The 24,026-nt window shown below is 37.5% G+C and overlaps 1 protein-coding gene across 2 annotated transcripts in view; it reads right to left on the bottom strand.

Moving 5' to 3' along the window:
- The window catches only part of LOC112463387 (heterogeneous nuclear ribonucleoprotein L), a 147,539-nt gene that overhangs the window by 105,265 nt on the left and 18,248 nt on the right, over positions 1 to 24,026 (bottom strand). For both annotated transcript variants that reach the window (XM_025029794.1, XM_025029795.1), the window contains exons 2-3: positions 20,000 to 20,043; positions 17,481 to 17,550 (exon numbers count right to left, since the gene is read on the bottom strand). In XM_025029794.1, the coding sequence (XP_024885562.1) occupies positions 17,481 to 17,550; positions 20,000 to 20,043 (114 nt within the window). The remainder of the gene's footprint in view (positions 1 to 17,480; positions 17,551 to 19,999; positions 20,044 to 24,026) is intronic.

The raw sequence follows: 24,026 nt of genomic DNA, 5'->3' as shown, positions 1-24,026 counted from the left end.
ATCGTTCAAATTCAAAGCACAGTTGATATTCCGTTCACTGCGATAACAAATAAATTCCCTTATATAATATACAACGCGCTTACTGTCCTGGACGTTGGATAATACATCGCCATTAGTAAAAAAAAATTCGTGAATGTGACCGGAGAACTAATGAGAAAAGATATTAGAACACGAGAATAAAATCAGATTTCTCCATTCCAGATAAAAGTAAAGTTTTGCGCTCGACTATATGCGATTGATCTTTTAGAGATTAAAGATTCGTATATTTTTGTGACTTAAGGGGATGCTGGAGCCGTAGCCGAACTCGATCGGCGTCGGTAAAGAAGACCGGCGAACTATATCTGTCCTTGTATAGACAAAGATATAGACAAGGATAGCACGCTACATTGCACGCACACATACGCACGATGCACACCGACATTATACTTTTATATTACGCTTCCAAATCTTGATTTGGGGGGTTTATCGATGTTTTTCTTGTTGTGCAATTCGGGGAAACTTGTTTTCGCGTTCGTACCAATGGTATATCTCTTATATGAAATACATCTTGTGACGAGCTGACAGCTCGCCGCAACTCAAGACGCCATATTGGGATAAGAGTAGGATAAGGAAATCTGTACTTCCGTAATTTTTTCTCGTTTTCTATATAAAATCGGAGTTTCCCCGAATCATTAATGTATGTACTGCAATTCTGGAGAAGGATTTTTAATTCTGTCAAATTAATACGACGCTACGTGCCGACAAAAAATGCCGGTAAAACAGACGGCTCCAGCATCCCCTTAAAGATTAAACAGAATTTTTAAAGATTAAATTATAGTAAAAATTGTTTGGATAATAAATTTAATAAAATAGAATAAGTGCAAAATATTTAGAAGCTTGGTTTTAATTCGATTACTATCGAATAGGTTTTAATATAAGAGGAGTCCGGGAGACTTGACCATAGAGGAGAGTTGAACCACTTCAAATATCTCGTTCAAATTTTGAACAAAGAGCTCAATCCGAGTACGTTAAAATACGTTTGTCTCAATCACAGTCGAAACGCACTACCAAGCATCATGCATGTTGTCGCTTGACTCCCCCTATACAGAAATGTTATTGTCTTTTCCAATTTTCCTTTTCACTGGATAGACATTTGATAGAGAACACACTCAGGAAATAAGTAAGATTGTCGAAAGAGCGCCGAAAGGTTAATTGCCAAGGATTAGTGCATGCACACGTAATACGAAATTTAGAGAATGGATTTGATGAATATCACGCCGTGTAAAGATTAGTCTAATCTACCGAGATATATAAATCTACAGAGTCACAAATTCAAATCTGTTTTTAATTGAGATTTAGCGCGGAATGAGACGTGGCGGGCTATTTCGCTCGCGACACAGAATGCGGAACCACGTGCTCTCACGTACGTATTTAGTGCCGCGTCCACGTTCGTTCACGCGCTTGCTCTCGCATGTTTTATATATAGATCGGCACGGCAGTAACCAACTGTTAGCATTGTCGACGCGTACTGCCAGTAGCCAATAAATATGAAACGCTATTCACCTATTATATCTTTAATCGAGAGCTCGAGATAAATTTATCCTCGTTTTATTATCGTAATATTATTTTATTCATTAATTATTTTAATACTTCATTCAGTAATTAATTTGCTATTATGGTACGTCGTTGCTTTTCCATTCTTGTTACATAATAATTATATCGTGAAAGACTAGATTTATATTTACTCGCGAAAGACATAGTCAATTTTTTGGGGTAAAACATGTTTCCTGCGGGATTCCTGTGAGATAAAATTTCTGGTAAAAGTTAAAAAAAAAATCTAATAATGTGTTACCATCATTGATTTTCCAATATAAAAATTTGAACCTCAAATAAATTTCGCAAGAAAAGGCTATTACCTACATCTCATATATTCGGCGAGTATAAAGGAAATAAGTATATTTATAAAACTTTATATCTCTCGTGCAAAATATCCGCTACGCGAATAATTTCCGCGTAATACGTATTTTTTTAATAAAAATCTACTTGAGGAATGCAACTGTGTGACCTTTCCGTTGTCGCTTTCTCATATTTTCCAATTTGCGAGATACATTGCGCGCGTGACGCAATTACGGATACAATGCAGCGCGTCCACGCAACACGCGCGGATCTTGCAATCCGCTGCAATGCGGCTACATTGCATATGCATAATAATCGGCGGATAATAATAACCGCCCACGCGACAAACGTGTAATGACAGGTTGGAAAGTTCGCTGGAAGCATGACCGCCGGAAAAAGCCTCTCTCGCCCGGCCGGACCTTATTACCGTAGTTTGACAATATTATTCCAGTAACGCGAATAACGCGCAACGCGCGCGCGTATGTATATACGTGCCGAAATTAATATAACGTATCGGAAGATAATAGCGGCAATAATAATTACGGCGCGCAGTCAGCGGACGATTAATGACGCAATTAGAAGCGCGCGCGATGTATAGCGATGAAAAAAAGCTGCGTCCAAAGGAATTTTATTAGCGTTAATTAACAATCGCCTGTTGGTGTCGATAACGACACGTGCTCTATAGCGAAATTAATTAGCGTTGTAATTAAACCGGCCAATTTTTCATGCTTTTCAGATCAATTTATTTCTAAACCGACTAAAAAAAGAGAGTAAAATTTATAAACGCGAAATCCTGTGTGCAATTTATTTTACCGGATTAAACGCAAATATTGTCTCTTCTACCTTTCAGTTTGACTTTCCAATCGTACGAAATTTTTTTAGAATGCACCGTGCGTTCACAAATGACGCGATCAATAGCGACTTGTCATTTATTTAAGGTTCGTTTTATAGATAAATAGTTTTCCGATCGAGATTACAGCATTGATCGACTTTCGTGAATAAGCGGTCTCAACTGTTCGAAATCGTTGCACGTCGCGCCAGTACCGCGATATAATCCACCGCATTTCGAATTCAGCAGCGACGTGCGCGCGCGCGCGTGTGTGTGCAAACACGCACACACGAATCCGTAATCCGCCCGATAATATACCTGACATAGCGACACGAAGACACGTGATACATGAGTACCGGCTGGTTGGACCTGTCACAACACCAACGGCACTTAAATTTCAAACAGTTATGCATCTTCCGCCGGTATTCGAACCGTCATCCAGCCGTGCACTCGGCAATCCGCCATTATGTCACCGGACCCCCGGCGGCGGGGAATACGCGAAAAAAAATCAATATTTCGTAAAGACGGACTCACCGGCGAGAGAGCCGCGAAAAATTCACGGCTGATTCCACTGCAAGTTTGCACCGACGCAGAATAACGTTGCAAATATTTGCGCGCGATATGGATTAGAGCTAGTATAAACGGAAAATAGAAAATAAATTTGAATGTTACTGTTATTCCAACGAATGATACTAAAAATTCGTAATAAAAATATTTGTCTAGTCTTTATACATAAAAATAGCAAAGATATAGAAATAAAATATTTCATATTATTCTATATTTCGCAAAATTGAATAGTTTTGTGTAAAAAATCAATTTTTACATTAGTTAAATATGAATTTAACATCTATTGACACGTATCAATCAACTCCTTTTAAAAATATACAATAAGATACAATAAAATCCTGGAACGCATACCGTGGCAAAAATTTTTCGCCCTACATTGAAGAGCAGACATTCCGCCTTCACAGATTCTGCAATATGTTTACTTTACAGAAAGCGCAAAATATACCCTTCCCAGCTGACACGTTTGAAAATATTTCACACGAGTGTGCCAGAATTTTAGATTCTGCACCACGATCTTTCAAAATTGAGTTTTGACGTATACCAATTCCATTCCGGAAAATGCCCCCGTGCATAGTTGAATCCTTGATATACTTTACAATTGTCCATTTCCGGGTGGGAAAAAATTTACAGCGTTGACTTGCTGCGACAAAAACGGGACACCATCAAACATACAAAAGCTATACAACGCGTGGAAATTTAAATCACAAGGTAATGTAATTCTACGAGTTCAGCATTTAAAAGAATAATATTTAACTAAGCTGATGGAATATTCATTTGCCAGTAATATCCTGAAAAACCAATTTCACGTATGACTGTTTCACACTAATTGTGCGGCTTTTCTTTTATTAAATTTTCTCTCTCTTTATATATATCACAATGCAATCTAATCTAATAAAAGAGAATCAGTTACTTTTAATAAATTAAGAAATAAGTATTTTTCATGAGGAATTCATCGAAGATGTCGTTCTTTGTTTGTATTACAAATTATATGTATAAAATAACCATTTTGTATAAATTGTTTACATAATTTGTAGAAAATTAGCTGGGGCGATGAAGCGCATCTTTAGTTTTACGACAAGTTAACTACTGGAGCAATTAAGAGAAGCTTTTAGAAATATATCATGCACAAGTTTTATCGTCGTGAATTGAGGACGGAAAAAACACCAGTGACCAACGCGATGAGCATCGCGAGAGAAACGTGGGTTTTTCAGCATGACTCGCAATTCTCCTCTCGGAGAGAGCGAAGAGATGGGGCGTCGCGTCGTAAATAAAAGTTATCGCGATATATCATGCAGTGGTGCAGCGAGATAGTAGGTGGTAGCACTCCTGAATTTATGACGAATCTTACAGGATGTTCGCGAGGAAGAAAGGCTGCTGGTTGGATAGACGCCTCCGGGCACCGACGACGAAAGACACCGGGCGTGAAAGAAGGAGGAGAGAGCGAGGGGAAGGGCTAGGGTTTCTATCGATTATCGACTGGAGCTGGAAAAAGAGCAAGCTTTGATGGATTCAAACACGGCCTACCACTTTCGCCTACTCTACTCGAACCACACCCCATCGCGGCCACTCCGTGAGAGTGGTTAAAACGACGAGTACGCCGACCTTCTCTGTCTCTCTTTAGGGAAAAAAAAGTGATCGATCCGGAGAAAGAGATCCGAATCCACTCGACTTAGTCAACAATGGATTACCTGCTCCGTCCGACAATGGATTACCCCGTCCGAAATGCGGTGAAACTTTGACGTGATGCGTTGTTAAACGGTATTGCCGGATAAGTATCCGAAACTGCATGGAAAATTGGTCGGCGTTAGCAACCATCGAAAGGGAGAGATATATTTCAAACGTTTTTCGTGTAGATCAATACGTTTTACATATAAATTTATATAAATGGAAAAGTGGAATCATACACGGAGAAAATTTTATGTTAAATTTTACTATGCTGCCGCACCAACTGCGAATCATCAAGACGCCCAAGTTTAAATGCTATAGTCTTGTGTAAAATTACTATGTCCATAGCATTTAGTGATATGTCCATAGCATTTAGTGATACGATCATAGCATTATTATAGCATTGAATGCTATGATCGTAGCATTAAATGCTATGGACATAGTAATTTTACACAAGACTATAGCATTTAAACTTGGGCGTCTTGATGGTCCGCAGTTGGTGCGGCAGCAGAGTAAAATTTAACATAAAATTTTCTCCGTGTACAAAAATGTAATAATATACCTAATTAACATTAGAAAAATTGTTCTGTAATTTTATATATAAGTAAAGAAAAAAAAGCGCTATTATATATTTTTTATTTTCAATATTCGCAATATCGATATTGCAAGCGCGAAAAGCATAAGGTTTGACAACATCAAATTTTGTACGTATCAAACGTCACTCGACGGTTTCAGAAATTATCCACTTTAGAAATTGCATGCGTGATGGGATTACGAAATCGCAAATGGAAAATCGTAGAAAAGCAGCTCGATACTGCCAATCAGAACAATCAGCTACGAAATTCGATCGAAACGCGCTGGATCAGAATTAACCGATGATATATATTCCCGCCGGCTGCGATTGATTTATGGCACGACCGTACATTTGAATGTGCTATGCGAAAAGCATCGTGATTTTCTCACCCGCGCCCGCACCGGAGCAAGTGTTCTCCCGATGATTTATCGCGAACGAATATCTTTGTATTTGAAGCGCGGAATATAATTTATATCACGTTACCTAAAATATGTTTCAGATTTTCTACAACGATACGTTATAATTACAGTAATACTGGAGCTTATTGTCTTACATTTATTTATTTCGTACACGGAGAAAATTTTATAGTAAATATTACTATGGTGTCGCACTAGCTGCGGACCATCGAGGAATTTTAAGTTAAATTACTATGTTTATGGTAAAAATTACGTTATTTTATCGTTTTTAAAACAATAATTATAGTATTTTAACTTGAAATTCCTCGATGGTCCGCAACTAGTGCGACACCATAGTAATATTTACTATAAAATTTTCTCCGTGTATACGTTTATTTACAGAATTATAATTTTACTCCAAATTATTAAAAATTACTATTTTAAAAAAGCATGTAGTTTATCTTAGAAAAAAATACTTGAAAATGCAAGTAGCATTGTCACGAAGATATAACGCAATTCATATGAAAGCTACACGATAGTTATTATATTTTCGTACATTGGCATCTCATACAGAAATGCAACTCACGTCGAAAATTGAAATACCTCGAAAAGTTGTTTGTAGAAAAATGAGTTGGACAAGAAAGCGAGAAAATGTGAAAACGTTAGAGCTTAGAGCCCTAACATTCGTGACGTTTTTCCTTTTGCTCTTCTCGAACACTTTCAAACTGTTAGAAAACTGACCCGAGAATACGACACCGACTTTTAAGATGCTCTCTCTTTCTCTCACGGCTCGATACCGTCGATACCGTACTCTCTCCATCATCGATTTTTCGCGTTTTATGTGCTCACTGACGACGGTTTATTTTTTAACGGTGTACATTAACGTTATCGTAGCGAGAGTCGGAAAATGCGTGAAGAAAAATAAGTGAAGTAAAGTCAATAGTAAAAGACATAACGTTAATGTGGCTCGTGAAGCGTTAAAGCTTTCTCATGACAAAGCCATATATAGTCGGAAATGTAAGAACCATTAAGCGATACGATAAGAAGAATAAGCACGTACAAAGAATGTGGTTAAAATATTTAAATTAGAAGCGGAGAAATTGAAGAAGGTTCTTGAAAGGAAATTATTTATTCGGGAAAAGTTTTTCTTAAAAGACTGTCCCTAATTTACATTAATATTATACGTTCTAAAAAAAAGCGCAAAAAAAATATCTTTGCCTGCGTTAGAAAATTATACATTTTGCGTACATTAACACTTCATCATTTAAGATAAGAGCTATTATAGAAGTTCGTGGAACAATAGGAGCAATCCTCTGAAATGACTATTGTTGTATCATGTGGACACAATACAGGGTGTCTATATAAGCAAGCCTGCGACACAACTAGAATGACTCATCTTGGATTACGACAGAAGTTAAGATCTCGGTATGTTATATTTATTACATGTCAAGAAACCCTTGCTATATAATAGCCACATATCCTTTCAGGGCGTTAATTAAATTTTCAAATTAAATCGGGACTATATTTACGACTTCTTAAAATTAAATCTAGAATATAGTATTTTGTATATACTATCAAAAATATATACCATTTAATATGCAATATAGATTCATAAAATAAAGAAGAAAATATAAAGAATTGTTTTTCGGATAAAAATATAAGAGAATGTGCGAGAGAAAAGTTAATTAAAATAGAACAAATAAAAAAACATATCCAATAACATTCTCTCTGTAAAAAAATAATAACTTTACAAAGTTCTATACAAAATGAAACTAAAGCAATGCGAATTCTATTTAACTGTTCAGCTTTTACGTTTCCCCGATAATTCGATAAGAATGCCCGAACGTTCGTGACTCGACCTATCAATTTGGAAACACAATACAGTGCAAACGTTAACTGGCAAAATGAAAACGTGCGGTTAAACGCAGGTAATGATTCGATAACGATAGCATAACTATGCCGCATACGCATCACGTTCGGTGGTCGTTTAACACAGTTACAGAAACCGGGCGATAATGTTACTTGCCCTCTCCCCCAGAAATTGGATCTCGCGATCAAATTTCTATTTAAATCGCGCAACGTGAAATCTATATATTGCTTTAGCGGCGTGATTAAGCATCCAGACAGATAATTAATAACTGCCAATTACTTAAATGCCAATTTACGTATTCTATTACGTTTATCCTTTACCTATTAAAAATCGACAAATTAAATTCATCTAAGAATGCCTATGCATTTATTTATTGGAAAATAATGTGCCTTATTAATTCTAATCATACAATTTCGAATAAATCGAAATATCTTCGTCGAACGTTATAAATTAATTACATGGAAAACCGCATGTCGTGAGAAAAGAAGGAACAAAAAAAAACATGCTACTTTTTCTCGCGGCATCGCGAAAGATGGATCGACGAGATGAATCATTCCTCAGAACGTACCGGCGACATTCCCAGATCCGTTTATAAACACATCGGGTAGAAATACTTTTCAGAAGAACACGCTGGATTATTGTGACACGTGCGCGCGTCGACATGTCACGCAAGTTTATTTTCGATAGTAGAATGTAATCATTTTGAGACATTGCGCTACGGTAGATGCGTCGCTCAAAATATCGCGATTAATCGTGCGAGGACTATAAGACGGACGAGCATCTTGAAATAATGACAGCGAGAATAAACCCGCTTTATGCGCGTGCAACAGTGTCTCTATTCAGACGGAAAAATGTTGCATTAACGGCCGAGCGAGTCGGATCTCGGATCCTCGATTCGCTCCAACAACCTATCATTCATATAAATTTTTCAACACCGTATATACAGTTACTAAATTTCTACAGACGTCAGTCAAATGAAATGCACGCAAGATCAAAATAAACGCTTGGAGTAAAAAAATTATTAAGACAGAAACAAAATGATAAAAACTCGAGTACTCTTTCAATACAAAAAAAAAACATTATTCTTGAAGTAAACGTTAAACATTATACACAATAATAGCCCATGCATGTATCGAAACTTAATTTGTAATGCAAGGAACAAAATATATTAAAATTATTTTATAAAAGGTCAAATATCTCGGATTGACTAACCGGTTGGCAGTTGGCGCGCGGTCTTGGCGTTTGTTTTTGCGGCGTACAGAATGCCATTGCGCGGAATCATAGATCGACGAGAGATCATTCACCTAATACCAACACTCGAACGAGTGCTTTTCACATATTATCACATAGTATTTTATAATTATTATAATATTATAGCTATAAGATTATTAGCCTACGACTCACTTTCCGCAGTAATTAAATTTCATTTATTTGGTTTATTAAAATCGAAGATAAAATTCACAATTTATTTATTCTTAATGTGTTAACGTCATATTACTTTCATTCCAATCATTCCTTTTGAAATGTAAAAATTCAGCACAAAGTGAGTAGTAAATTAATTAAATCTTCCAATTTCGCCAAGACGCGAACAACTGTCGACGCCGAGCATTGTCGCAAATTTCTATTCTTCCTCCGACAATACTCTGTCGCTAACGTTCTCCGAAACTCGGCTAATTCGTCATTAAAGGAAGGAAAGTTTGCGTCAGACGTGCGTACTCCTAAAAAAAGATGCGATCAAGATTCTAGCGAGGACTACTCGCTGCCGTATCCGTTCCTAGGAAATTTCAGATGTAAGTCAGTTTTGAATTAGCAGCGAACATGCGGGAGAGATGGTGATCCAGGCGAGCTTTCTCTCCGGAGACAAGGAAAGTAGGTCGCAAACATTAAATGCGTTAGACGTTCATGTGCGTGTTGCGCCTTGCGCCCCGAAACCGGTATGCGAAACTTTGCACTGTCACTCCATGTGGGAATATAATTCCACGTGTCGTTTCAAGGGAGGAAAGACTCCATCTCGGGAGGACGTGTCCGCCATCGCCAAGTTTGCCTACCGAAAATTATCCGGTCGCGAGTGCAACCATGGAGCAACTATATGATGATAAAATGCAAATTTACGCGTGAAGCTCACGAACATCGCGCATACTCGCGACAACTCGACGAAATATTTTCCCCGACTGTCGGGCTAAACTTATTTAGACTAAAAGTATGACCCAAAGTTGCCTTAAAGCAAAGACAGGATGCCGAAAAGTTTCTGCTTACAAGGAACCCCGGGAGATTATTTTTAGTCGACCCCGAAGTCAACTTGATCTACCTTTAAGTTATCGTGTTCAATAAAATTTAAATCTATAAATTATGAAACGTGATTTCGTATCGAAACTTCGTATAAACAAATATTCATATACTATCCTGTTTTTATACAAATTATAAATTAATAATATATAAAACTTATCAATCTCCAATTCAACAATCCTCTTCAAATATTCTTTCATTTATAAAAAATGTTAGGATCAATGAAACTAGGTTTTTACAATTATTTTTAGTAGCAATGGCCCAGTTTTATTTACCTTTTTTAGTGAGCACATGCTCTTTCTCCAAAAGCGGAATGGGTTTTTGAAGCTTCAATAGTTCGCTATAAAAATGTCATGTTTTTCGCGTGTCGAGAAAGATTTGGGCAACGTTGGTTTATAGCACACTTCGTCACTATAATAGACAATTTTATTGTTCCCCAGCATATGGCATGCAACACTTTTTATGGGATACGTACGCTGCACCATCGACCACTTTTCAGCACCGAAAATAAACGAAGCTGATAACAATAAAATACGAATTAATATAAACTGCACCGTTGTCGTACGTTTTCCGAGTAATTAAATATTATATCGCGCTACAGAACAATTTATCTCAATTTGTTCGAAAATATGTAATTAAAACGATAAAATGCATTATTTCACATCGCGGCTAAACAATACTGTGATTATTGCAATTATCACCTTCGAATCAATGTCGAATACTCAGATTTCTGCTAAAATTTTCTCATTAATTCATATTATTTTACTACGTTACCCATTCATGTTGTTTTATTACATTACCTGTTAACCAGATTGCATTATTAATTCGTTAAAGAGATATAATACGCTGCAAAACTAATTTTTATATCTACAGTCAACTTTACCAGGTTGCTAGACAGAAACATATGTCGAGATCATGTTACGAATTCCGTGTAAGATCGGAATCGAGAGTCTTGAAATAACTACTTCATTAATCTAAATCCAGCAGACTGTCGCACATCATCATGTATGTTATTGCCAAAGTCAAAGCGTGAGAATTTATTTCTACATTCTATGTAACATAAGTTGCTGAACACATTATAGCTATACAAACACATGCTAACACCACATACCACTCAAGATGGACAACATAGAATGAGCATAGTTGCGTTAGATATAAATTTAATGATCCTGCAATTTATTTGTTACAATTTAATATCAGACAGAAAATAACGTTCGTGGAACTTTTTTTTAATGCAATATAACTAATTTATTTAAACATCCCCATTAATCTACGTCCATTATTTTATTTGAGAAATTCGTTATTAACCATGTTAAATTTATAATATTTAGTAAAAAAAATATTTAATCCAATATGTTTACATAATATTTTTAATGAATTAGATTATTTTATTTCTCATGATATATTCATCATTATCTTCTATCAATATCCCTAAAAAATTATTCAACGTACATAATAAATCACATTCGAATAAACTTCACAATTATTTGTCTAATATCTTAAATGTAAGTTTCACGTCTATCAAAAACATTGTAAAGAAATTTATGTTAATTTAATTAAATATTTATCCGTCAATATATATATATATATATATATATATATATATATATATATATATATGTATGTATATGTATATAATGTATATATATATATCCTCCGTATTTTTAAATGCCTAAATCGCGTATGCGATCATTAAATTCATACGCTCAACAGAACTATTATAATAAATCGAGACAAATCAATCCAGACGTTTATTTGCATATTCACTGCACCATTCTGAATTTCAACGCAAATCGTATGCACTTGCGGCGGCAGCTATTTAAAGGCGCTCCCCGAAACGCTCGAATTTATACCTGAACACGTGTATCCCGGACCAGCACAAAAGCTTTTGTATTTTGTAAGGTCAATGTCACGCCCAACTCGTCTGCACGATTCGATGAGACATATATCAAAATCCACTGGCCGTTCTCATCGCGCCACGATGTAATATAGAGTTAATTTATCAAGTTATTTATCGAGTTTTATTTATGTTGCAGTGGCGCATAGACATACCCATAATTATAACATGTGCTGTTGTGAGAAAATTCTCTGCGTTCTAATTATGCGTATCTAAAATGGATACTCTCGCATTTTTGCGTAAAAAGAATAAAAAATTAACGAAAATATGAAAAGTATTACAATGTTCTCGGAAAGTTTCAGCTCAACAAAGAACAAGAACGTTGGCTTTGTATGTCGTTAAAAGTACGTTGAAATACGTTGTGCCGCATGTTAGGTTTTAGAAAAGTTTCAACCTTAATTCTGAATGGATCAAATATATAAATTGTCGTTAACAGACAAAGTCATAGAAAAATCAACTCTATCTTAATACGATAGTCTAAAAAAGAAAGCTTGAGAAAAGAAAAAGTTATTTCGAATCCTCTCGCATACTCGTTTCATTCGTTACAATGCGATTCACAGAACACGTCGTTAGCCGCGTTTGACGTTTATCTGTTCGTGACATACGTGCATCGCGATAAAGTAGACACGAGGTGCATCGTTTCGCGCGTCCCGACGCCATCGTCGCCACTTCAGGCGCAAAATATTGGCAACCGTATGGTGTAGCGACACACTCGCACAATATTGTATCGCAATAACTCGAATTAACGTCAACATCTCTATGATTGATGCAAGTTGCGACAGTCGCGTTGCCGAGAGAGACACTTCGGTTTCGTCTTACGGTCTCAGACGATATCTGAATGGAGCAAGATTATACCAACAAGTGTAACCTGGTCACAATGAAAAGAGCTCTCGTTACGAATAGTTTACAAACACTTACAGAATTATTTAACTTTAACGCTTACTGAATGAATAATAGTAAAAACAAAGTACGGTTTGCCCTACTGAAAGATTTCATCTACTCTCTAAATATTTTCGAGTGAAAATTTGACTCTTGGCTTGAGTGAATGCACTATCAACTCTTCATAGAGTGACTTTACACTTATTTTCACTCGATTCGAGTGAAATCTGTCACTCGAACTATAAAGTGAAAATAATCTTAATTATTCTCTCGAAGTGTCGGAGTGAATTGTGGTACGCTGGTTCCGAGCAACTCGGGTCGAGTGAAAATTTACTTGAACCGAATGGCTCATTGTCAGTTGCGTAGCCCGCGCAAGAGACGTGACGTGTTTTAATGTCGGGCTTACGTGATGTATATTTGTGTTTGTACCTAAAGATTTCAAAGAATTGTGGATATTAGTGCGTGGATTTTGTGAATATCGTGTTAAAAGACAAACATGTTTCCTAAGGTTGATATAACCTCACTACACGACATTTCTATCTATTATTTTAGAACGTTGATTAGGTTAATTTGCTAAGGCCTCCCGTAAAACCGTCCGTCGCCGCCGACGACGAGGGTGCAGCCGGTCAGCTGATCGCCCAGGGCATCCAGTATCGCCTGCACGAAGTTGTCCGTGTAGTGTTACTGAAAGACCTTGACGGCCTTCCACAGACCCGAGATGCCCGGCTTCTGACCCCCATCCGGGTGCTCACCGTCAGGCTCGTCATCGACGTCGCGGTCATGCTCGCACGGTGGTGATTCCGCGGGCACAGATCGTAGCCGCGACGGCTTCGCGACGCCTCCCCGTGGATGGGATCGTCGTGTATCGTGTCCTGATACTGACGAAGAGCCTCCTCCTCGCGCGCGACCGCAACTCGCGGCTTCCCGATTCGTTTTTCCTTAAACTAACTATTAGTTAGTTTACCAATAGGTTGGAACAATCGGGCCTTAGCAAATTAACCTAACCAACGTTTTAAAATAACAGGTGGAAATGCTATGTGGTGAGTCTTAGAAAACATGTTCGCTTTTTAAGTAAAACTTTACTCTAAGAACGAGCGAACAACAAAATCAGACACCTGAAGAAGGCACTCTGATCGAGTGCAAGTTCTCACTCAAATACACGAGTCAAATTTCGCTCGAGCGCGCGAGTGATCTAATCACTCGACAAATCGAGTCAATATTCACTCGATAAGATATGTTCCATTTTCACTCTTTGCTCGAGTGAATTTCCACTCGATTAGAGTGATATTTCACTCGAAAAAATTTAGAGAGTATGCATAATTGATTTTGTATGGCATTTTTTCACTTCATGTTTCAGTTCCTATCATTTTTGTACTCTCTAAATATTTTCGAGTGAAAATTTGACTCTTGGCTTGAGTGAATGCACTATCAACTCTTCACAGAGTGACTTTACACTTATTTTCACTCGATTCGAGTGAAATCTGTGACTCGAACTATAAAGTGAAAATAATCTTAATTATTCTCTCGAAGTGTCGGAGTGAATTGTGGTACGCTGGTTCCGAGCAACTCGGGTCGAGTGAAAATTTACTTGAACCGAATGGCTCAGTTGCGTAGCCCGCGCAAGAGACGTGCCATGTTACAATGTCGGGCTTACGTGATGTATATTTGTGTTTATACCTAAAGATTTCGAAGAATTGTGGATATTAGTGCGTGGATTTTGTGAATATCGTGTTAAAAGACGAACATGTTTCCTAAGGTTGATATAACCTCACCACACGACATTTCTATCTATTATTTTCGAACGTTGATTAGGTTAATTTGCTAAGGCCTCCCATAAAACCGTCCGTCGCCGCCGACGACGAGGGTGCAGCCGGTCAGCTGATCGCCCGGGCATCCAGTATCGCCTGCACGAAGTTGTCCGTGTAGTGTTGCTGAAAGACCTTGACGGCCTTCCACAGACCCGAGATGCCCGGCTTCTGACCCTCGTACACCCGGGTGCTCACCGTCAGGCTCGTCACCGACGTCGCGGTCATGCTTGCACGGTGGTGATTCCGCGGGCACAGATCGTAGCCGCGACGGCTTCGCGACGCCTCCCCGTGGATGGGATCGTCGTGCATCCTGTCCTGATACCGACGAAGAGCCTCCTCCTCGCGTGCGACCGCATTGCAACTCACGGCTTCCCGATTCGTTTTTCCTTAAACTAACTATTAGTTAGTTTACCAATAGGTTGGAACAACTGGGCCTTAGCAAATTAACCTAACCAACGTTTTAAAATAACAGGTAGAAATGCTATGTGGTGAGTCTTAGGAAACATGTTCGCCTTTTAAGTAAAACTTTACTCTAAGAACGAGCGAACAGCAAAATCAGACACCTGAAGAAGGCACTCTGATCGAGTGCAAGTTTTCACTCAAATACACAAGTCAAATTTCGCTCGAGCGCGCGAGTGATCTAATCACTCGACAAATCGAGTCAATATTCACTCGATAAGATATGTTCCATTTTCACTCTTTGCTCGAGTAAATTTCCACTCGATTAGAGTGATATTTCACTCGAAAAAATTTAGAGAGTAAACTAAATAAATTCTAAGAATTAAAAATGAAAATTAAAAAGTTTTTTTGGCTCTCCTAGGTTTCATGTTCGTCACTTGTGCAAGATAAGCCGACAGAATGACATAATTCAATAACGAATTAATAAACGTCACATTGACAAATATAGATCTCTTGGGCGATCGTATACGTCGGGATCGGAAGCTCTATTCGGGAAGTTCCGCAATAAACACGATATTTAGTTCAATTTGCCTTGCACCTCATAAAAGCGAACTCGCTTATAACGCCAACCATGTGTCGAGGAAATATTGGCAGTCCCAGTATATAACCGAGATTTACATCGACTACTTCCAGCTGCAACTGTCATCGTTATGTTGATATATACGACCAGGAAGACTTTGATTGCACACCAAACTAAAAATTTCTTAAATTTACTACTATTTATACAAAATAACGGTTTTTCAATTAACGCTCACAGATCCTATCCACAGTAAAATACATATATGTACGAAGCGTTCTCGCTGGATAAATGTTTGTCTAGCGGATGAAAAAGCCGGAAATCGAATCAGCAATATGTTTTCAAGTAAAGTGAAATATCGATCAACGCATTTGCTGATTAAATATACAGAAACTCGCACAAAAAGAGAAAATAAAAAAATAATTCGCGAGACAGAGAGGCAAATGCACCGATTAATTTATTTTAATGGATATCAGATATGACAATTCATTTGTAAACGTCAAGACGAGGTAGAATGTTAGGCGAATAATTGCGTTAGTGAAAAACAGACAAAGAGAGAGAAAGAAAACGAGGACGAAGAAAGATCTAAGAGTGTGCTCGAGAGTTTAAACCTTCGAGGAAGCTCTAGCTATATGAGCTTTTAATTAAATTAAGAAGATGAGCCGTTAATGGAATATGAAGTCACGTTTCAGCCCGCTCAAAATTAACGGGTGCTTGTACACATAGCAAAATTCTAGCTCATTCTTGCCGCATATATTAAAGATAAATTGCCCATTATACAATATATACTGCCCACAAACAATGCTACAGCCTTGTCTATAATAAATATTAATGGTACATGCTTTGTATCTTGTACAGTTTCCGGCATTAGCTTTTTACTCGTCGCAGTTTACACCACTAACGACATTTATTATGCGACTGTGAAGAGATTATTGAATTATATATATAATCTTTCTTTCTTCTTTTATATTTATAGTAAAATAATAAGTGTATAACTTGTTTTTATAATTTTTTGTTACTAACAGAAACAAAATTCTAGATGTTTGGTGATGATAGAATCAAGAGACGCGGTTTCGCAACATAAAGCAAGGACTATCGCTGTGTTCGCACTGCAATGCGGCGGACACTTCGATAGTAGCGCAGTATTGTTAGCAGTTTCGGTTATCGCACGAGCAAGAAGCCTTCACACTCGGCTCTTTAATTAGTGGTTCGATGGCGGGAGAGGCGCAAGAAAACGAGCTTTGTGTGTGACCGGATAGCTATGTGAGCACGCTCGAACAGAAGCGGCGCAAACAATGTCGAATGACATCGACCCGACCGCCGGCGCGGGCGGCGGAGAGAAACGGCGGGAGAGCTCAAAGCTCATCTATTATTGGCGCAAAACAGAAATAAAATGCAGTGCGACGGCCTGTGAAATCTACGAGGCTGACGTGCTGCCAACTTTTGTTCTCCGTGGCTTTGGCTTCAATATTTTCAATTCCCGTTATAGTCCGCGTCGCAGAATTGCGCCACTTTTCCGTCCCGACTACTCCGCACCGAGTTAATATATGTAGAAAAAAAAGCACAAGAAATGCACCGCACATATAACAATTGTCATGCATTGCCGACATATATTATGAGTGCTACAGCTTTGTCGTGTTACCTTTTAAATAATAAAACGTTTAATTCTCGAATAAGAAATAATTTATGAATGATATTGTTTTTTTGTACAATAACTTTAAAGACATAAGTTAGAAGAATTATGTGATTTGCATTTCTTTATAATTTCTTTATATTTTCTGAACGCATAATAAAACAAATAAAAAAAAAAAGAAAAAGGCTTGACCGCACTAGCGTTAATAAATTGGTGAAGGACTTACCACAGTGATGGGGTAAACTGGATTGATAATTGTGAAGAGGAGGACGTGGTTCGGTTTATTATTGTCTTCTCTGAAACAGATTAATTGATACGTATTATTCCAGCGAACGCACAGAGAACTTTATTAAAGTTCATTCTACGGCATAAGTGCGCGGCGACTGATAAAATCGTGATTTTCTATCATTTGTCCTCGTTAAAAGACGCTCCAATTATTTGAAAATTCAATTACGGAAGCCCGTTTGAAAACGAGGCCTGGATTATCGCCGAGTTCACAAAAACTAGTTCGCCAATAATAATTCATTCTTCGTTGACTGCAGCACGGACGTCTTGCTGACGTAGTGTAAAATCGCATTGATTGCATCCGTTGAAACCAGGAATATTATCTCGGCTTCGTTTTCACGGATTAAAAAAAAAAAAATTAGTTTCTATAAATTATGCGCAAACATATATCAATAACATCTACAACTATTTCTATGTCATATCCGCGAGATTAAAATGTTTGTTATTACTTCTGTCAAATTTTTTTTTTCAGTATTAGCAAACTATTTTATTTGATACAGTACATGTTACATACATGTATACAGGCCAAAAATATTTTTTGAATTGTGAAGGATTTCGTATAAAATATATCCATATGCATGTATACACACACATAAATAGAAGTATTTTATAAGAAATTCTCTCCATAATTCAAAAAATATTTTTGCTCCATAGAGAACGTGGATTGCACGCGTGCATCACACAGCGATAAAGGATTATGACGTCAGCAATAGGAAAAGATAGGTATCTCGCATCTCGGTTGAGGGAAAAGCGAAACGAAGTAATCTCCAACCGAGATTTGACATGCCCACGTGTTGTGTAGCGTTATAGCGAAGCAACCAACCGATGATGGACGCCGCGCGATATATTTTTCACAGTTGATATTGGCGTATACATCTCTTCTTCGTGACTAGCATCCAACGCAAAAATCAATCGCTATATAATTTTTCCACGAGCAAAATAATAAGGCCATTGCATCAGCTAATAGCACGGAATATTCAACTGCGAGAATCAATACAATACAAATTGAATTACCACTTGACGATCATTGTTATCCGAAGCTTTTATTTGTATCGAGCTCTCGTGTTTGCGATACGGCTATTATTCATATAGGATATCTCGAACTGGATAGAAGTGCGTCTGCAATTTAATGTTTGAACGTCTTTCTCACTAATGCTCCTAACAGAAAAGTAGTCTGGAGTATAAAATTCGAAAATTAAAATATAATATAAAAAGAGATGTATCTGTGTCGCGAAAATAAAGATCGTAGATTTTAAAAATGTAGGACTCGCAAATAAGAGCAGATAAATATCGTTTCGCTGCCATACTGTCCTCGACTGCCATTGATTATCTAACATCTAATATCTGATATCTGCATCTGTGACCGCTCAACCAACGGTTCGCCAGGTTCGAATTCACTTTACCAAGGAGTTATCGCGAGTTCGTGGAGTAGATATCGCTCGCTATCGGATAGCCTTTGCTGGATTGAATCACGATTAATGCTCGACTTAACTTCTTATTATTAGACTTGGGACTATAGAACAGCGGCAGTAGGGTCAAACTTGGTGACGACCGGCTGCGTCGTTTTAATTAATTTTCGCTGTCGCGATATATAGAACGCGCGTCTTGGCGCTTATCAGGCATCCAATTCCACGCTCGAGCGTTCTCGTAACGGCGTGTTATTGATATAATAGCGAACAAATAAGAACGTATTTCTAGAAGAAAGACCGCATTTTATACATTCCCATTGGGAATAAAGAGTAAATATAATTTAAAGAAAACGTGTAATATAAAATGACTAATATAAAATAATGAAAATATTATAGCTTGAACAAAGTGCGATTTGTGAAATATCAATATTTTTAAAAGTTGTAACTGTATATGTATGAAATTGTACCAACATTGATAGCTTTATTGAGAGCGATCGAACGAGCAAATTGCGTGCAACTGCAACTTGTAATACAATATAGTGAGCTATGATCGAATGGCGTCATCGATCGCGCAACTCATTGTCCAATTAAAAGTGTTGCAAAATTAATGGGTCCAAGAAATATGATGATGCACGATTGATAACATATCAAGAAACTCAAGATGATGCACTAATGAAAGCCTTGGTAGTTATCGATCAGATATCAATTCAGTGTAAAAAAAAGTGTGTAAAATTATGTATTCTGTATAATATCAATAAACTTTTTGCAAAGTAACAAAATACAATAGTATCTGACGGTCATCGCTAAATTGACTATTAAAACTTCATTTCAATGAAATCAAACAAAGCAATAAAAGTATTTTTTCTTAATATTTCATAATTTTCAATTATCATAAATATTGTTATATAATTTCGTGTATGAACGGATACATGCAAAGAAATTGTTTAGCCTCTTATCATTTTTAATTTCCTATTCCTTCATCGTCCTTGACAGATACACGTTTGATGCACGCGCAACTAAATTATTCGCTCAAATGCAAACGTAAGCTCACCTTTTTCGACGTGGCTCGTCTCCGTATCCGCCATATTCGTGATTCTGCAACAAGAAACGAGCAACAGCGTTAGTAACTTTCCTTCGGAGACGCGATTAATTCGTTAAATCCGCACTAATGAAACGCCGTTAATGGCTTTATCCGAGAGACATCATTTACTTTGCCATCTGCACAGTCCGTGTGCGGTTGGCAAGTTCTCTCGAAAATGCAACTCTCTTGTAACTACTCTCGCAAGTCGAAAGTGCGCGGATTTCCCGAGCGGCACGGTTTCCCCTCCCGGGCTCACCTCGCAGCAACACGTGTTACTACCGTCTTCCGTCGTAGGAAAATCGCGTAAGACAAATTTGCACAGTGCGGTTTTGGCTAAATTTCGATGGTGCGCGCGACGTCACGGTAGATGCGTCGTGCTCGGTCAGTCTATTAATACGCCTGCGTATGTCTTTTACGACGCTACCCAAAGCGACGGAAATAGTGCAACGGGACACCTTAGGAGCTGTGACGTATGGTTGCTTAGGTAAAATTCTTGCGATCCAATCTGAATCGCATAATTAAGGGGCGCGGAAGCAAAACTCGCTATCCTCAATCCTTCGAGAGTTAGAGGTTTAGGCACACATTTAACCACATAATTTATATATAGTAAAACTAATGATATAGGTGCATGTAAATTTTATCATTATATATATATGTAGTTTTGTTACTACTTTTTCTTCATATCTTATTTATTCACATATTTTTCTACATATTTAATTTTGTTTTTAATATCCCAAAAATTATACTTAGAAAATGGCAAAATTATTTTTCTCTAGCAGTTATATTGAAATGGTGTGGTGACTATGGTCTAATATCCTCTTAGGAACCAGATATTAAAGTATCATCAAACATCGATTTGAACGTCGAAATTCAGTAGAAAAATGTCTGTACAAAGACTCGTGGCGGAATTATACGCGAAGTTCATCTATTTTTCATGTCGTGCGACGAATCGTTCCGCGACACGGCTCACCATATTGTGTTCCCGAACATAATCCGCCTTGTGAAACCGCGCGCGAATGTCAATCCCTAAGCGTCTAGTCGCTTCATATCGCGTAATGCGCAGCGGGCGTAGTGAATAAAACATGAACCGGAGCGCATTTGTACGTCAAAGTGACGTGTCGCTTGTCGCGGTTAAATAATTCATTCGCATTTTCCGCAACTGCCAAACAAGTAAAATCCAAGTATTCACGCGAACCCAATTATCAATATAAGATTATCTAGTAACAGTAAATTCCAACACCTGCAAGCACCTGAAACACCTTATATACTGCAGCACGGTGTAACAGGAAAAAAAATTTTAAACCAAAGTTAACTTGTTTGCGGAGAAATAAAAAATCTGCGAACTCGTACTGTAAATCTTTGAAAACGGTTAATTCAATTTCGAAGTAAATGCAATTATATTTCTCCTTTTCTCATATATTTCTATTTTTCACTATATTGATAAATTAATAAATGTTTATTAAATACTGAGTTGTAAGCAAGAAACGAGAAATAAGAATTCTTTCAAGATTATCAAAGATCAGTGCTTAGTACGCATTGGCCTATTTTGTGTTTCAATTATAACTGGCATGTCTATCAAAATAATAACATTCTAAAGTTAGAACGAGTCCAACAGTCACGTCAAAAGATATCGACTGTGTAAACATTCGATGTAATTAACGTTCTAGATTTTAACTGAAAAAAATTTAATTAAAAATTGATTTAAAAAATAAAAAAAGATACAATAATTCTTACATAATAACCTTTCAATATTATTAAATTGTGTTTTTCGACAGTGTAGTTTAATTTTCGATGTAGTGTATCTGTTATAGTACTGGCGCAAATATGGCGTGCAAGAAAGCGATACGAAACACATGAAAAAAAAAAAAACGCATGATGAAGTTCATCCAATTGTGCATAAATCTGCGTGTGTGCGTCGCTAATGATCGAGTTACGAAATTAGCCTGAATGGCAAAAGGTGACAAATAAGGCGGCTGCCACTTGGTTTTGCGCGTAAACTGAGACATTCTAGGCGTATCACATTCGCGCGGAGCGCGGCGTCCAGTCGCTAAGTAATGAAGTCGTAAAGAACACGCGGCGGGATTAACGATCGTTTTTACTATATCCTTGTTGAGAGGATGCGTTGATGGAATTCTTATTGCCAGTTAGATCCTTTTAATTCTTTTCTGTCCGACGTCATTACAAAACCGTCGTGTTTGTTATTGGTATTACCAGCCATTAGCGGTGTACTGTCTGATTAATATCATTGTTCGTGCCTTCTTCAAACTCGCGGCGACATCTCGCTGAATAATCAACACGTAATGAATACGGCGGTTTTAATGAATATTTATTCTTATCGCTAGGCAGCAATTACTGCAGGAACGTTGAGCGTAAATAAAAACGTGCAATATGACTTGAACATATGCCATCTTCAGTAAAATAGAACTCGTTAGTCAAATTGTACATATTGAGGAAAAAGAACATACCTTTCAGACTAAAATTAGTAGAATTTCTGTCATTAGACACATATTCCATTTTTTTCTTCGTATTAATGCATTACACATTACATTTATTTCACGATTGCTTTATCTGAGCTGACACACTTATGCAGATGCTAACACCTACTAAAAACACCTACTTTCAATAGATTTTGTAGTACACGAAGAGGAAAGCATCTATCCGGAACGGACACAGGCACGTTTACCGTTATTCGCGAACGCGCACAATTCGAGCGCCGTCGCCGAGCTTAATGATTTATCGCCAACGATCGCTCGTTAATTATTCGTCGCCGCGGTGTCGCGTCCATGACTTGCGAAATGCGGCTGAACGGCCGCCGAAAAAGAATACCACGCGAAAGCGGTAAGAATTCGCTTGGGCGGGCGGCCAAACGGAGATACTCCCGAGAGGGGACGGGTTCTGCGTAATATCCGACGCGCTCTGCGTCCAAGATCTTCGTCGTCACGTACGTCCTATAGCTTATACATAGTATCGCCGTTACGAGGCAGAATACCGCGGGAATCTGTCATACGTTGTTATAAACATAACTGCCTACTGGCGCGCGACCAAGCACGTGCTTTTGCTCAATGGATGTCGCGCCGCGAAAAAATATCGCTGATCACGCGAGATCACCGCATCCGTGTGCGGTGTGACCAACGTTAAGAATAACAGCGAGGTGCTTTCACGTCTGATGGAACATTTGGATTTGTTCTCACATTTCGATACTCAATATATCTAAAAAAATGCCAAATTTAACAAAACAGACAGTTTATTTCCTTTTTCAAATTTTATTTCCTAATTTTGAAATGTAAGAAAAGAAAATGTATGTATTAATTGAGTAAAATTATTATTAAATAAAAGGAAGATGCAATCTTATATTATTCTAGATATATAATAGATCTTGAGACACCTTTGAAACATGCTATGTGTCCTCGACATAAAATTGGGATCGCTTCCACCGGCTCGTGTTCGTCTGTCAAATGAATCTACCTATTGAGTTTGACCTTTCGTCAAACGAGAAAACAAGAGCGAAACATCGGCTGATTTTCTCCGCTGTTTATATACATGTCACAATAAAAGATAATAAGATTCGAGATATTCATTTGCCGATCATTTGCTTACTTCAATACAATAAAATGCTCTTCTATTCATTCAAAAAGGGGGACGAATAGTCCTGTGAATTGAACAGTGTTACTGCTTCTGAAAAAAATAATACAAGAATATCTTTCTTTATCTTTCTCTATATTCTTCATATTTAATAAAAAACTGTTTTCTGTCGTTCTTATATCGCGATTGCATACGAGAGAATTAAGTTATTATCTTTTATATGTAAAACATCTGCATAAAAATTAACCTGTAACTTTTTTAAATTCCAAGACGAAACCAAACACCATCTTCTCAAACGCAATCACCTTATAAGGAAATCAATAATGCATGGACGGTATTATGCAAAAAATTATGTCGCATCGCACCAACGTTAAGTTTTGAAGGCTACTCTGAACGATAAACAAAACGCCGACGC

The sequence above is a fragment of the Temnothorax curvispinosus genome, unplaced genomic scaffold, assembly GCF_003070985.1.
Source record: "Temnothorax curvispinosus isolate PA1 unplaced genomic scaffold, ASM307098v1 QBEX01013138.1, whole genome shotgun sequence".
NCBI classification, from domain to species: Eukaryota; Metazoa; Arthropoda; class Insecta; order Hymenoptera; family Formicidae; genus Temnothorax; species Temnothorax curvispinosus.
The sequence above is the reverse complement of the archived record's forward strand: the minus strand, read 5'-3'. Positions and strand labels throughout refer to the sequence as shown.